The sequence below is a fragment of the Phaenicophaeus curvirostris genome, chromosome 6 (genome assembly GCF_032191515.1).
Source record: "Phaenicophaeus curvirostris isolate KB17595 chromosome 6, BPBGC_Pcur_1.0, whole genome shotgun sequence".
NCBI lineage: Eukaryota > Metazoa > Chordata > Aves > Cuculiformes > Cuculidae > Phaenicophaeus > Phaenicophaeus curvirostris.
In genome coordinates, this window is record NC_091397.1 from 40872593 (window position 1) to 40890058 (window position 17466).

General features: G+C 39.5%; 1 protein-coding gene across 22 annotated transcripts in view; it reads right to left on the minus strand.

Moving 5' to 3' along the window:
• ARPP21 (cAMP regulated phosphoprotein 21) overlaps positions 1–17466 on the minus strand; it is a 199244-nt gene that overhangs the window by 32762 nt on the left and 149016 nt on the right. For 15 of the 22 annotated variants that reach the window (XM_069859863.1, XM_069859866.1, XM_069859861.1 and 12 more), the window contains 3 exons: positions 17057–17161; positions 14387–14653; positions 6729–6855 (listed from right to left, as the gene is read on the minus strand). In XM_069859863.1, the coding sequence (XP_069715964.1) occupies positions 6729–6855; positions 14387–14653; positions 17057–17161 (499 nt within the window). The remainder of the gene's footprint in view (positions 1–6728; positions 6856–14386; positions 14654–17056; positions 17162–17466) is intronic. The other 7 variants (XM_069859874.1, XM_069859873.1, XM_069859871.1 and 4 more) reach the window with 1 other exon arrangement.

A 17466-nucleotide genomic window follows, 5' to 3' on the forward strand; every position in this document is an offset into this window, starting at 1 on the left:
TTGCTGCAGGCAATTCCATGGCACAGCCATCAGAAGTCTCCAAGGCAGCTGGCAGGAGGAACACTTAGCTCTGCCTTACATACGCTCTTGGTCTGAGACACTCAGTACTGTCAAAATGGAAGTGCTTGTAGTTAAACATTTAAGTTTCTGGGCAATTTAAATACAAAGTACTTCAACAGAAACTGATAACAGTGGTGTGGATCACTTCCAGATCATGATTCTGAACTTAGTCCTTCAACTGCAATAGATGCTATTTTTTTTATCTGGCTCTACTATTTCATAAAATGCTTTTAAAATTCAAATACTTATATCAACATCAACAAATGGAGTATCACTTAAGTATCTAATACAGTAGAGGCCTGCTCATCCTGTTCCTGTCAATCCCCCATAAGAACGAGAGACACCTACCCTGCTTTTCAGTAGAAGTAGTGTCTACTGAAAAATATAATATAGCATTAAACACAGATGGACACCTTCAGAACAAATCTGTTTCCATAGTGTAGTATGCAATTACTGTAGGAGAAATAGTTTCTTCAGATAATTGGATACTTAAAATTTCAAGTTGTTTATGTTTATATAAGCACAGAAATTATAGACAGAATTATGCAAACAAATCTATCATGGACCACGAGTCCCTTTCACATTACCAATGACAGTAGAAAGCTGCAATCTTTCTTTATAAAATCCTTTAATGACCATAAAAACAAACCAATGGTTTATTTTTTTTCAGTGCTGCACATTTCCCTTCCCCCATTTTTTCCTCTCAGTATCAGTTGATAGTGGCAAATGCTTTCTGAAGACAAAAAGGCTAAAAGAGATTTGAAGGTAGCGGTCTTCAATTATGCTGACATCTGAACAATTAAGTTAAGCAAAATTTCAGTATTTCATTGTCAACATGACTGATGTCCACCTAAACAAGTTTATGGACTCTTTAGGTACGTTTTGTCTTTGCTTAAAATTTATTTTGGAGACACATTTAATGAACAATTACCTCTTGTTCCTTACTGGAAGCTGTAAAGGCAAATAATACAGTACTGCATCAGAAACATGACCCTTCCCTCAAGACAAACATTTGGTGTTTACAGAATATCCATATATGCTCAGTAAGAAAGGACTCTATATCCAGTCAGTGTGCAGATATATCCTTTCCTCACATAATGACTTCCTTTTGCCAAAGGTGCTACTGCACACACTACCAACTATTCTGCTTTTAGGAAAAAAACAGAGATTTCCAATGCAATCTGAGCCCTCTAATGCTATCCAGGCACTGAAACAAGTTATATGGCAACGTTCATTAATTCTCAAATGTATTAGAAATCCTAAAATCATTATATTAATTGCAGGAATTAAAACCCATCCAATTATGCCACATATCATCTTAATTTCTCTGGAAATATTATGGAGTGAACTTTTGACTAGAAGATTTTTCAATCAAGTACTCTAGGTCTTAGCTTTAATCTACTTAAAAGATGATCTTCGTTACTGATGCAAACACACGCCACAGATTTTTACCTTACAACTGTGTGATCAATCAAGTTCAATGAGTTTTAGAACCATCACCCAAACAAGAATCTAAATATTACTTTATCCACTAAATTTCTGTTGTGCCATGAAATTATCTGGAACACACAGGAGGCAGACATACAACAATGAAACAAAGCAGGAAAAAATAACGTAATTTGTTGCAGCTTGTTAATTTGTAAACAGTAATAAGAACATTTGGGTACCCCAAAGTAATACTCGTGTATACTTATTCAGATCATGTTTATGAAGCACTTCAAAGATGAAAAATCCTCAGTGCACAGCACTTGCTATGATGAAAGCAAATACAGAGACACAGATACGAAGTAACACATTGCTGACTCTTCTACCATGATAAAACACAAAAAAAATTTCTGATTTATCATCAACACATCCCTACTTTTCTATTCAAACACAATAAGCAGGATTGAAAGCTTTTGAAACTATCAATATACAGATAATTACTGAAGAATGAAATACCGATGATGCTATCTGTGCAATTTATAGAATATTGCTAGAGGAGGATACAAAAATAATATTTTCTTCTGTGTGGTTACAGAACTGGGCATTTCACACTATTATAAGCATCGTCTGTTACACAGTGCAGAAATGAGTAATGACAACATACCCAAATAGTCTGAAAAATGAGCATACTGATTTTGAGAACAGCTGCCTGAACACGTCCAAGAATCCACCTACCATGTCCTACACCTGCTATGGTGTGACAGACACTGGCTTGATCTTGTGCCCAACTCAGCCAATGGCAACACTTCGATAAACTTTGCATTGTGCAGGATCAGACAGAAGAATGAAGCATAATTAAGAGCAGCACTGATGATATCTATCTGACTGAAAGAAAAGTATTTATCTTTACAGACAATGCAACCACACCACTAGATACCACATTTTGGCTTGAACATGAATGTAATTCAATTGAAAGAGGTTTTTATAAAATCTCCATGGGCAACAATCTTTGTACTAGGTTTCTGCCAGAAATGGGTCATTTATGTTCTCATAGAAGCCAGCACTTAAGGAAAATAAAAATAGGTAAATAAACACACAAAAAAGTTCTCATCTTTCTCTCCACGTGATTTATTGAAGCCAGAACTCTAATCTAATTTTAGGTGAGCTCATCTTTTTTTCTTCCCTGGAGACATTTTAACTTAATATTGGTCTCCTTCCAGAGCCACGAGAGAGCCCAGGCTCCCTTAGCCACCACAGATGCCACGCTGACATTTTACTTTAGCTGTTTACTGTAAAAGTCATTGATATCGCCCTGCTCCTGAAGAGACCTTTTCTAGGAAAAATAAAAATAAATTGCTGGCATTCGATCAAACTTTGACCTCTGCAGCCCAGAGTGGGGAAAGAAAGATCTGAACTTCATGGTGCTGCTTTGAGAGACTCCAAAACCTCCTTCAGGCGGGCAAACTTTTTGATTTTAACAAAACATTTTCTGAGCTGCCAGGCTGAAGCTGCCCCCCTTTCATACTGACTTATGAGCCAGGCAGCAGGTACAGGCAGGCAGCCTGGGGCCCCACAGACCAGTCTGCAGGTGTCCTCCCGTCTAAAGCTGCAGTGCGCTGCAAGGTCTTCAGGAAAAGCATTTCAGAAATCGTCTTTTTTCATCTGCCTCCTTCCCATCTGTTCCCCCCTCCTATCCTCAATATTCCTGACCTGCACTGTTTCACCAGTGCTGTTCTCCTTCACATCTTCATTTTCCTGTTCCTAGTCATCCTCAGCTTCTGCACAACCTGCTCACATGCTGATCTGAAACTCAGTCTGCGTGGGAAGGTGAACTTCAGTCTGTTTCGGATTTTGGAGTAACCTTTTGAGCTCAACATCTAATTTCTATCTCATTTAACACAGAGATGGAAGCTGCAAAGACACAACATTTCTAAAGTTTCATAAAAAACACTGGCTTGAAAGAGGAGTGATGTGCCCCAGGTCACTTGCTCTACCATCAAAAGGCTGCGTGACGAGCTTCTAGTTCTTTGCTCATTTCAGGTGCCACCAACCTGCTGTGGTGCCAAAATATTCTCTCCTTCCCAGCATGCAACTACTAAGCATCAAAGAGGAGCCAAAAGAGATGAGGATTTTGCAGATGGGCTTAGGCCACAGGGCACAAAAGATGTCAACTGTATGTGTGTGGGCAGGCTGATGGGAGGAAAAGCAGATGCAGCAACACTGGGCATGAAACCACCTGAAACCACTGCTGAATCATTTGGGTTTTTGCTTTTTAGTGTCTTTGAGTTTACAGTGAAATTCCTGCAATAAATCTACAGCATAAATAATAATCTTTCCTATACATTAATTTCTTTTATTTTAGTACTAATTATGTAACGTTTTGGCAAGTTAGTTATTTTCCAGATGCCAAAGGATGCAGTGGAACATAAATTCTCATGACCCTTACACCATCTCCAACAAAAGATTTGTAGGAAATCGCAAGCTGCTTACTGGCATGCCTATCACATACTCAGACAACGAAGATGGGAATGGATGTATCTCAGCATAAAGGGATGAGCTAGCTTGAGGAATCTGTTCTCAGTCAAGCCTCAAGGTCTGAGAATAGCTAAATGCTTCAAATCATCACCACAGCAGGGAGTCTAAACTGTAGTCAAAATGTTTTCATTTTGAAATACGAGATAAGAATAATCTTTCCAACTGAGGAGGTAGCTGAAAAAGCGAATGGCAGGAAAAGACAAACTCCTCGACTCATGACTTAGGATGTCATCCAGAGGGACCTGGATAAGCTGGAGAAGTGGGACTCTGAGAACCTCATGAGGTTGAACAAGGCCAAGTGCAAGGTTCTACGCCTGGGTTCGGGCAATCTGTGCTTTCAATACAGGATGAGGGATGATGCAATTGAGAGCTGCCCTGCAGAGAAGAACTTGGGGGTGCTGACTGATGAGAAGCTTGACATGAGCTGGCAATGCGTGCTTGCAATCCAGAAGGCCAAATGTATCCTGGGCTGCATCAAACTAAGTGGAGCCAACAGGTTGAGGGAAGTGATTCTGCCCCTCTTACTCCTCTCTTGTGAGACCTCACCTGGAGTATCATGTCCAATACTGGAATTTTCAATATAAAAAGGACATGGAACTGTTGGAATGGGCCCAGAGGAGGGCTACAAGGATAAAAGAGGGCTGGAGCACCTCCCATACAAGGACAGGCTGAGAGAGTTGGGATTGTTTAGCCTGGAGAAGAGAAGGCTCTGAGGATACCTTCCAGTACCTGAAGGGGGCCTAGAAGAGACATGGGGAGGGACTTTTTACAAAGACTTGTAGTGAAAGGACTAGGAGAAATGGCTATAAATTGGAGAGGGGAAGACGTAGGCTAGACGTAAGGAGGAATTTCTTCACAATGAGGGTGGTGAGGCACTGGCACAGGTTGCCGAGGGAAGGTGTGGATACCCCATCCCTGGAGGTGTTCAAGGCCAGGCTGCATGGGGCCTTGGGCAGCCTGGTCTAGTGGGAAGTGTCCTTGCCCATGGCAGGGGGTTTGGAATTAGATGATTTTTAAAGTCCCTTTTAACCCAAACCATTCTATGATTCTGTGTTTTCCAAACACAGAAGGAAAAGATGCAGTAATCACAGAACCAAAATTAGCATTTGCACCTCTTCATTGTCAGTACTCAAACATAACAGCTCCTGTGCTATAATATATTTTTAAAACTAGGATTTCCTCAAGATCAAATATCTGGATCTTGTGCAGAACATCATTTAAGTGCTACAGACCATCTCCTGTGCAATTAATTTACCATAATCTCCACTATGCTATGGATGTAGCATGAAACTGATAAATATGGCTTTATAACAACACAGTAGACCCAGATAATGTCATCTAAGTAGATTTGCACTCAGGTTCAAAGACCTACTATACAGAGATAATAAATACAGTACAGATTATCAAGCAGGAGAAGTCAGAAGAGACAGATAACCTTTGTTCAATACCTCACAACTTTCTCAGGGATGTATAAATACAAAGTTATGGAAGTATACACAGGCAGTCACCGCCAGCACTGACCACAACAACGCTAATCTTATCAGAACATAAAACAGCTAAAAAAAGAGTAATCGATTGCTTAGTTATAGCTGTGTTCACTGTGTCTTCGTCTCCCTGAGCACCTGAGAGAGCATAAACAAAACTGCCAGCAGCCGCATTACAGACACAGGTTGATGGGCTGGATGACCCTGTAACTCTTGTTTTTGTCTTACATCTGGGCTCCTGACTTGCATCTTAAAAGACATTTTTGCCAATGTGTTTTCAGGGAACCTGCTTTGCCATTCAGAAGGTTTTCTGCCAAACCCAAACAGAAATATGAATACTTTATACTACCCGGCATGCTTTTAATTGCAAGCCCTGCATGGGGGTGTTGTTTCCTGGCAGACTTTGAAGTTACTGCTTGAGATACCCTCCAAGGGGAGGTGCACACTAAATTAACATGCAATCAGCAACTTAGAAAAAAAAAAGAAAATCTCCAAAACTATAACAACGGTTTATTCCCGTGAAATGCAAGGATCCATTCATGAGTAGAATCCCTCCCCCAAAACACACCAGTCCAACTCTGCCTACGTCCCTCTTACTGATGTCATCTACATCCCTGATGTCACCTCGAGTGGCATGACACAGCAGGAAAAGAGACCGGTTCACTGTGAGACCTGCTACTCACTCTCTTACAGTGTAACGGCCCCCTTTCCAACTGCACATTGCTGTGGGGAGCTGGTCCCAACGAGCACCAACCACATAAGATCACCTTACCCCTCCTTGGGCACAGGGAAAGCAGAAAATGGGGGAGTATGACTGTCCCCTTCTGCATCAGTGCAAATCTGTCCACCATGTAGAGTCTTAGAAACATCTACGAAGTCTGCATGACAAAAGGCAAACAGCAATAGTCGGTGTGAACGTGCAATGTGACTACTCACACCAGTTCCCTACTGGCTTACTCTGTGCCCCATCAACTGGAGCCTGGACACTGAAGACATGACACTGTGTGCAGGACAGCAGCGGTAGAGAACACAACCTCCGCTCTTCCACTGCTTGGCATCTCCAAGCAAAGGGTTTATCAATCAGTAATTTTCACCATATTTTCAAACAGAGAAGCAAGCAGCACTCTCCTCCACTGTTCAAATTCAAAATTAAAACACAACCAACACGTTTTACCAGCAATGACACTCATTTCTTCAGCTGCTCACAGTAACAGATGTAAATACCTGCTTGCTGTGCAGCCTGTGGGATCTGTTGACTCCGCTGTGCATTGTACTGAACCGAGGCAACGGGTCTGTACTGCTGAGTTGTTGAGGTAGGGTACTGACCAGATGGATAATAATACACTGGCATCTGCAAAGAAAGAGAATAGCAGATAACTACCGACTCTAAAACTCAAAGACTCACAAAATAAAACAGAACTGGAAGGGGAGCAAGGGTTCAAGTTAAGCATATTAGTGGTAAAAAAAATCAAGAGGAGAGGTTTGCATTGCATGACTTCAAAAATTGCACTTTGCTTTCAGCTTTGCTACAAAATGGGCTATCAATGCCCAAATTTCTTCTCAGATTCTTAAAAAAAAAACGAGAAAAAAATTAATTGAAAGAGACAAAAACGTACAGGATGCATTAAAACATACAGGCACATACCAAAAAAGTTCACAGTAAAATATCAAATGATGCAAAACCGGATGCAAACAACACCTTCAGTATCAACATAGTACATATAGACAGCATGTTGAACCATAAAGTTAAACTCAGGAGAAAATGGTCAATTCAAAGAAAAGAAAGGTCTGGAGCAAAAATACATAAAAGCTAGGTAGAGGAAAAGATGGAGTGTGTGTGCTTTTAACACTTGTAAGTAATGATGATTAGATTTATGCTTTTGTTTAACAGCTACATCCTTCCTTATAACGAAAGTTTCCCTGTAAAGTATCTCTCATACTTCGTGTGAATACAATTACAGTTCAAAAAACTATCACAGTTGTTTTCTTGCAGGAGCTGAGGGTAGGCATTGAGTCAGCAAGTTCTGCTCCATGGGCTGCCTCTTCCTATTATTATAGAGCAACATGTACTACAGCACCTTATGATGTCGGTGAACATGGTAGTTTGGGGGTGACTGGACCTGAAGATTTTTTCTATACATGCTATACCAGTGTTACTGTGATATTTCAGCTAAAAAGTTTTAAACTGTCCCTGGGCAAGTTCAAAGCCCTCAAAATTTTTCATTTTCAGCTGCTGCAGATTCTGGAGGTACCCTAGTGTTTGGCAGCATATGGTATCAAACTGCAGTGACACGGGCTTGGGAGAACATTGCTTCTCCCATCATTTCTGCCACATCTGTCAGCATTTCTTTACAAATCACACAATTTTTCCCCTCTGTGCGTAGCATTTATTCTACTCAGATATATACACAGTCATACCAAATGTGTTCTTTTTCTTTTTTTTTTTTTTGGTTTTCTTCATGCAAAAATAAGAACTGTATTTGCCACTTTTATCTGCATGGAGGAAATGTTTATCCCTGGGACAGCCATTTTGACTTGACCACCCATGAAGAAGTAGCAGAGTAAAGGTAACTGCATCCTTTTGCATAATGCTAGGACATCATAAGAGAAATCAGAAAATTTCCCAGGGATGATGTCATGTGAGAAAGAACAGACATAGAAACAAAATGCTAGGAAAGAAGAGGGTATGAATGCCTAACTGGGCAAGCCGAAGAATACAAAACGGGTAACTGTAGTGGGAAAAGAATCAGGATTAACAATTTAGACTTCATATTGGTGGTGAAGTGAAACCCCCAGGCTGAATGACAGTCAATATCACCTGTTAATCGAGAGAGTGACTACCCATTCCTTCTTCAAGGTATATTAATTTTCTCTTTAATCACTGGAAATTTTACACAAATGCACACACCCCCACCTCATATGAGCCGGATTCAAACAAATACCAGATCAAACAAGAACATTTTGATTGGAAAACGTTGTAAGCTATCTTCCCTCTAGACAATACCAAGTAAGCCTAATGGCTACAGCCTGCCCTCAAGTAAATTGTTTCGTAAGAGACTACAGTAACAAAGCATAAATGCCTTTGCAAAACAGACAAAACCACAATGAATGATTTTTTTCTCTGCAAAGAAAAGCCACAAATTACAGCAAAGTTGCCACAGACATTCAAGGTGCAAAATCATTCTTTATACAACATAGTAGTATAAACTGTGGCTCAGGCAAGTTTAGTATGACAAACTCATCTTGTAGAAATCTGAGTGCTCTTAGCAAGAATCTACAATAGCAAATTTGAAAGAAGAAAGACGACTCATTCTTAGTAAAGTCAATGCAAAGGGTTGATCTTGCCTTGGAACAGGGAAACAGAGTATACATACTCTCAAATAGTCTTTATTTACTATTACTATATTCTACAAATTAAAGAATATTAAAGTCCTGTGGAAATACTCTCACTTCTTCTGGCAGCAGCATATTGTCACTTAATGGATTTAAATTCATATGATTTACCCTCAACTTCCTCATTTTCATTGCGCAGAGAAGCCCCTAGATATTTAAAAATACATGAGTATATGAGAGCAATGTGAATTATCTTTTGAGGAAAGATTCTGTAGGTGTTAACTTTAAAATGTACCATAAGGAATATAGGATTTTAGGTGGTTCAATTTATAGTTGAATCTGTTCAGCACAAAAACATATATACACTGAAGCATTCAGAGAAGTTTGGAAACACGTATTTATTTTTACCACACAGTGTTAGTCAAAGGGTTTTCACTCTTTCTCTCATTTTCTCAATTCATTGGAATACATTTGTTATATATTCAGTGTAGAAGCTTATCAGAGTGCAATCTATCAGCCTGAAAGATGATAATAATAGGAGTACTGGGTTAAAAAGAAAAATAATTTCACTTAGAAAGATTACCAGATGAATATGCCAGTAGCCATGCTCATGTGACTTGCAAAGAAGTTTGTTTCTTTGTTTAGTTTTTTTTGTTGCTTTTGGTTTTTGTTTCTTTTAAGAGATCAAACACTAAAAGGTATAAGAAATAGACAGGGATAAAATAAGTCTTTAGTGGATAAAAGGGTTTGGAAGGGTTCATTTTCATTAATCTTGAACATATCTGTGTCACTACGTGAAGCATGTTATTTGTCCTTTCCGATATTATGTTAGCGAACAATGGAATTAAAAGGCATCTGAGATAACAAGTATCACTTACATCGTCTACTCTGACCCTCTTGAATTTTTCAGTTTCTCGTTACATCGCTGTTACTAACACCTTTGCTTATGTGCTCTTCAATTAAAACAATTATATTTCTGTAGCAGCCTACTGACATGCCACATTATACTTGAATTGCTTTCCCACATGAACACACAATCTAACCTTGGACCTTCTGCTTGTATAATGATTTCATTTACACAACCAGGAAGTTCCCTGCACTAACTAACTGCACTAACTGACTAGCATGTCAACACAGCTTTATGCTTATCTTCAAAAATAAAAATGAAAAATGCCCTTCTAAGACCATAACATAAACAAATGTCGTCTTCTTTAGTCTAACAGCATAATTTCTTGATCTTAATCCTTGACACTGTGAAAAATCCCCTCCCTTTAATAATTACCATGGAAATAGTTGATAGATGAACCTTACCTCCTCGATTATTTTTATTTTAAAGGTAAACACCTTCCGTGTTTGTAGCCTGACCACACCAAGGCACTCCAGATTTTTCCCTCATATACAATGTTTTCTTTATTTAACTTAAACTGGAACAGGACTAGGCATGTCACTTCAGAGACACGCATGAAATGCCACAAGCAGGCATTACTTTTTCCTCCTTCTAGCATGCTTCGTCTCTAGATGATAGGCAGAGACTCAATACAGCATTGGCTTTCTGCCTTGTTCTGTCCACACACAGTTCAAAACCTATTACCACGTTAGGTCTCCCTTGGACAGCTCTGTAGCAGCATCCTTTAAATTCATGGGTACTCTGTTTATTTTATTATGGCAAAGAATAGGATTCCACACACTTTTCGGGCTGATTGTCTTAACATTGCTGATATCCACTCAGGCTTGGATTAACACTCTGATCCACATGATTAATGAAGCTGAAGCTATTGCTAATGGCAGCTACGCTTGCACAAATGGGAGTAAAGACAACAGAAACCACAGTGACATACGGAAACATTGAGGTACCCTTTCTTCCCAATATCTAAGTGACTGGGATCAGTCATTCTTTGAGGATTTTTCTCTTTCCACTCCGTCCTGCCAATAATTGCTTGTGTACAACTGTAGTATGTCCTCCAATATAATCTTCTGTCAAATAAAGACCCACTGAACTTGCAATGACTCCTCAACCTTCTTCATAACAAGTTTCTTAGAGGGGACATGCTATGAATAAAGATTTTTGTCTTAGAGTATCTATGGACTTTCTAGGAAGTGGCTTCTGGAAAGGGAAAGCTAAAATTAATGCTGACACAGAATTAATTCAGGTGAAAAATCCATCAACACATGTATTACTAATCTAAGCCTCTTTAAGAATTCACATCATCACATTTTTGGACATCATTTTAACAGTATACCTTCTAGAAAAAATGAATCAGAGATAAAGACTTTCAAGGGTAAAGCATATGCTTTACCACTGGCATAGTACTTTCCCATTTATTCATTTGCAGAGGCAGAGAAATGACAAGCAGCATTGAAAGTGTGCTGCAAAAACCAATGAGGACCCTTCTTGAAGTACCTAGGCCCATAAGTGCTATAGAAGAACCACTGGAAAGAGAAGCAAATTGAAAGTAGAGGAAGTAGATATATGTTTGCTATTCGCAATACAGAAAGTAAGCAGGCATTTGCTGCTAAAAGTCCCTGTCAGCAAAACCAGAATAGTGGCTGGTGTCTGGGGGTTTGTTTTCTATAGGGTTTTTTTTTTCCCCCAATTGGCTTAACAAAGACACATGATTATTTTCAGATTATTAAATCATGTTTCTGTTGTCAAGCTGGGGAATAGCTGTGATGAAAATGATGAAAGAAGCAGCAAAAGAAATGTAAGGGGTCTTTTTAAACTCAGTCTGCTTCTGCTTGGGCAAGAGAATCTTGGAGAGCAGCTGTAGAGCCATGCTTAATTGAAATGTAATACAAAAAAATAATAGTTTAAATATACTATTGAGTTTGTAAGCTGGGAGAACATTTCTTTCTCCTCCTTTCAGTTCCCAAAGGAAATAGTCATAATCCACTGAAGTTTTCACTGCGATAGCATAGAGGGCACCACTGCCAACCTAGTAGAATCTTATCAACAATGCATTTACAGGAAATAATTAGCCATTAGAGTCAAGCATCTTTCTTACTGGTATAAATTCAACACCAACATTTAAGATATAAAAGTGTATTGATGAAAGCATCAAAATGGGGTTTTTTGCATGCATTACCATCTTCATTGTTTTTTTTTTTTTTTTCTCCAGCCTGCCTCAGGCCACCTGCTTTGGCATCTGAGAGCAGCCTTGCTATTGCACCTAAGCCCAAAAGACTAACAGGTGGTTCAGCCACGGCCACAGTGAAATTTTGCCATGGCTAGGTCAGGAATTCAGGCTGTAGCTGCCCTGCACAGAAAACTGAGCTGTTACGACAGAGGAACTACTATTTCCCAAAGCTTTTCTCACCTTTTTTTAAGGGAGAGCCCCTACTTCCTGTACACATGCTACAAGTAGTATCCAAACCACTATGCCACATTCTAGCGCTGAAGACAATGAACTTCTAATGGCCCCATCTGCACATGTGGACAGAGAAAGCTGATGCCCACTCCTGACCCCATGCAGACCAAAGCCACTGATATTTCATGGTACAGGGATACAGGCAGCAAAACTGAACCCCGTCATGTTCTCTTCCACACAGGTGTATGACAAGGATTTTTTTGAATAGTGAAAACTGTGTGTGTCATTCATCTAAAGTGCAATGGATGCAGAGCAAGCTGACAGTGCTGAATTTCTCACTTTCTACACCCCTATGGACAAACCACTCCCCAGTGAAATAAGTGAAGTTACAGCAAACCCAAGAGGTACTTTTCTGCCCTCAGTAACTTTCCGCTTTGTTACAACATAGGAGGAAAGCACCCATATGTACTGTTATTTGGGCTACAGAGACACAGTGACCATGATACACACACCAGTACAATACTGGTCCTACAGCAGCCTATATACGAAAAGGCACCTTCTCATCACTAGTCCTCTGAAAAAGTTCATCTGGCTCTCCACTAGCACCAGAGCAAGTGTTGATGGAAAACAGCTTCAAAAATTGACACTATGCCAGACTGAGTGAAAACCCTGCACCCTGCTGCACATGCAAGGGTGAAATACAATTATCCCACTGCAGGTGATGAAGGCTCAGCCAGGTGCAGACAAGAGCTTCAGACACACGTGCAGAAGCAGCCTCTGCAAAGTCAGCTAAGGGGGCATCAGGCAGAGATCCCAGGGTGGGCTGCAAATCTCGTGTTGCCCAAGTGGGGAGAGGAAGTGGTGTGAGGTCCCCTGCCGTGGCAGGCAGCATGATACGGCAGCCCCCTCAGTTTCCACATCAAACCCTGGCCTGCAGGGCTGGGAAACGCATCACTTCATCTGCTGTGGTGACAGCTTGTAAAATGAAGGCGTTCACATTTATATGGTTCACTAGAAGTGTCATGAGGTTTGATTAAATGATGCTTGAAAACACTGAGGGCACCAGGGGGTTGTAGATGAAGAGAGAAACCTGGACAGCCTCTCCTTACTCACTTGGAAAACACAGTCTAGATGGGAGGGATCGATTCATCAGGGGATTTTGGTCTTCAGATCCATTTTTTTTTTTAAATGCTCCATTTTGCAAACAGTGAACTCTTTTTCTAGCAATATTTTCAACACAAATCCCATTATATTGAACATCAGCTCCTTAAAAATTGTATTTTGCATGCCTTATCTCTCAAAAAAAATGGTTGTACAGTTTCTATCAGGAATAGAAACAGCCCTCTATTGGATGTGAGCATCCAGTAGTCTTCAGGTTTCTTCTATTGTTACTTAGTGATCTCATTAAATAGATCCCTAGCCCGCTTAAAACATTTTAACATTATAAATTCTTCATTACTGTACCAATACCGAATCCCATTAACACACACAAATGGAGATTTTCAGTACGAAATGGCAAACAATAAAACAGTAGGGTTTACACTAATTTTACATTAAAAGAAATGGTGAAGTAGTTTTACTTTATTTTTTATATATTTTATTTCAAAGGATAAAATGAAAACAGGAGAATTAACACTAATATCATTTCAATGTAGAGTATAAATGAAGTTACCTAAAATTGGATAAAGAAATATGGCTTTTTAAGGTATATGCCTTGAAAATGGGCCAGAAAGTCATATGTGCATTTTACTTCTTGACAGTAATCACTTTCAATATTCTGTAAAGGCTCCCAGGAGACAGGTAAGGATGTTTGATAGCGAACAGTAAAATACAATCAGTCTTCGGGAAGACAGTTAGAATTACTGATCCGTGACATCTCACATGTTCAAGTCAATTAAATATGATTAACACCTACCTGGGCTGATGTGCACATTGCTCTTTCGGTATATACATAGGGAAAAACAACTATGGATATTTACTCACCCTCCTCCTTCATATTCATGTGCAGACGTGTCCCGCAGTCTGAACACATGTTCAGAAAATGGTTTGAGGATAGGTGAGAAATTGCCGAAACTCAGGAAATGACAGAGGGTTTTCAAGTTTTCTGTTGCCTAAAAATTTGCTAAGCTTTTACCAGAGGCCCAGTGGTAGGATCTAGAATGCGGATAATTGGGTTTTTTTAATATTTTCTTCCTAATGTTAGAATAAGCAACATGCCAAGCTGTTATCAAAGGTCTTGCCTACCTGAGCAGGTGGCGGTGGTTGTTGCACAAAGCCCTGGGGTGGCGGTGGTGGCTGCAGCACTTGCTGGGATACTGGTGGACCTGAACCTGTAAAGCCTCCTGGGGGAAGCTGCTGACTGGGGGAAGCCATAATGTAACCTGTCTGCTGGGCAGGCTGCTGCAAGATAGGTGATGGGTAGACAGGACCAGAAGGCGATTCAGGGTTGTCTCCTGATGATTGACGACTTAAGCTCATCTGGTTAAACTGTGTTGTCATGTCATCTCGCTGCTGGGCAAAAGGCAGTAGAAAATGATGTAGACATGATGTCGGCAGTAGACATGCGAATTAGCAGAACAAAATAGGTTCAAACAGAGTGTGAGGGGGAAAGGAAAACATTCAGCTCAAATGTCTGCCAAACTTTACATGGATATCTACAAAACCAGAGGCAATTAAAATAAAATCACTATAAATGCTTTGACAAAGACTTTCACACTGCAAGGTGAATGGCATCGCTTGGCACAAAAGTCAATTATTTTGGCTTTTACCCTGCCCCTCATCTTCATACCAAAATGACAAGTGACTTTTACAGTGCTTAAAAGAAGACATTTTAAATATAAAGGGCATGAAAATAACTTTAATAACATTGTGAATACCTCTTTCCCCCAAACACAGAATTCTTCAGACAAACACATGCTGAAAGTTTCACTCATGTTTCAAAATGATCCCAAGAGGAACCCTGTAAGATTCAGGTGCAGACATTTTCCTTTTTAGATTGTTTTGAAAATCAAAGATTGTAAACAGAGGGAAGTTAAAAAACTAAGCCTTTAGTTGCTATTTCAAAGCTTTTTATTCAGTGATGGAAAGAAACAAGTTATATTTGACTGGAGAGGGGAAAAAAATATAAATCTATGGTAGCATGACTGTACCAAATAAAGTCAATGGACCCAAGTCTCATTAGATGCTGGTAATAATATAAGGATTCTAGACAGTATCTGTTCAGCCTTGCAAAATGATCCATACTAATCAATGCTCTCGAGTTTACTCTGTGAAGGTCAATGATTTACAGATGTGGTTCTATGAATCTTCACTTGTGCCCGTATCATGAGACTTTTAACTCAACATTAAATTGTACCCTATATGGCAATAAAGCCAGAATAAAACTCCATCCTGTGCTAAAATACAGATTATGGTCCCTTCCTTATACCTCCTCATGGATAGGGAATAAGTACTATAAAAACACATTTCATTTAGAGCATCCACCCTGTTTTTTTAAAAGGAGCCTCTCTGATTTTGTTCACATCCCTGTGGTGTTCATTCTCCAATACCTGCAGAAATGCACAATGCATTTATTGGCAGGAAACTTCAAAAACGAGGGAAAAAAAAAGTTTGTTTGTGGAAGGCACTTCCAGAGACTGCACAGACTCATCATCCCACTCTGAAAGCAGGTACCATAGGGTAACATTTTAAACACAGATCTTCAAGTAGCGTAAGAAAGTAATGCTATTAACTTTAGCATTATCCTACAGCCACACTCAGGCACATAAGTTAGCTGTCTGAAGTTTTTCCCTTAAAAAGCTAGCATATTCATTACCTGGATGGCGAATGACTGCAAACAGATTCTATGAGAAAATTTATTGAGCCTCGAATGTCTCTGGATTTGCACAACAGAGACCAAAAGCTTCAAACCTCCTATAATTTATACATCATGCATATAATGTAATGTACATGAAGACATAAATTCAGGTGAAGTTCCACTATTAAATTAGTCACTAGAAATGTCAGCCTTCCTATGACTTTAAGCAGAACAGCCCGAGATACCTGCAAGACACTTATCAGGAGAATTAGCACTGAGACATGCAACTTCCATTCAGTAAGGAATATTTTCGTATTGTTATTTAAATAGTACTTCCCATTTACCAGGCATTAGAAACACTATTTTTGATGCAATGATTTGTTCAGCTTTGTTTCCATCTCTTACCATAACTATGTGACATCTCTACCTTGGAAAAAAATCAGTCATAATCAAGATTATCAGAGCAAGAGAGGAAAAAAAAAATAAAATCTTGTAGTGCCTCTTAATATATCAGCTTCATTTCACAACAGTATAACCTTAGCTCTCTAAGCATCAAGCCATATTCAGACTCCAGAAGAGCACTCTATTTATTATACATGTCCATTTGTCCGTTGGTGTTTTGCCATGATGAAGGGCATACCTCACCTTCTGCAGTTGCTTCATTGCTACTCTATTTTTCAAGTTCTCTGGTATCATTAGAGAATAAATCAGGGCAGTGGATTTATTATACTAATAAAATAATATTAAAAAAAATTCTAGAGGTCTTTTCTCCAGTCTTTAGGGACATAAAATGGGAATAATCCAAATCTCAAACCCCAAGTTCGCAATTTAAGCTCCCTCAACATAAAGTCAGGAGACAGAAGCTCCTATCACAGGCACAAGAAAGCATTTTTCTGGAGGCCCTGCTAACCAGGTATAGCTGCCTTCCTAATAATAAGAACCTCCATGTTAGACAGCCAGAATCACTACTAAAAGCGTTAAGGCAAATGGGGATTTGAATAGTGTCATCACGTCGCATGCCACTAGCAGTGGTGCTCCCCAGAGGCTCTCAGGCATACCCATGCTCACACAACCAACTTCAAGGAAAGGAAAGAAAAAAAAAATAAAATCTTTATTACCACAGAAAACTGCTGTGTTGGAGAGACTGGCAGGAGATGCTGGGGAGGATAAGAAACTGCTGGATATTGGACGGACTGAGAAGATGGCTGTATTGCCTGAACAGGCTGCAAAATAAACAGTGAAAGACAATAAATACAATCTACTTAGGGATCAATAACAATAACAGCAACAAACATTGTTATTCAGAACAAAGATAACAAATACAGCTCTGAATATGCAGGTGACTAATCATGAGCCCAAATACAAGAGGGTCAGGTACTGTGACTTTAGGCTTCATTTTAGCCTTATGCCGAACAATTCTTTATTACGTATTTTTCTGCCTATTATCATACATTTGATGGCTGCTAGATTAAATAAAGCCATAGCTACAGCTTCTTATTACTGATGTAAGGCAAAGCTGAATTATGAT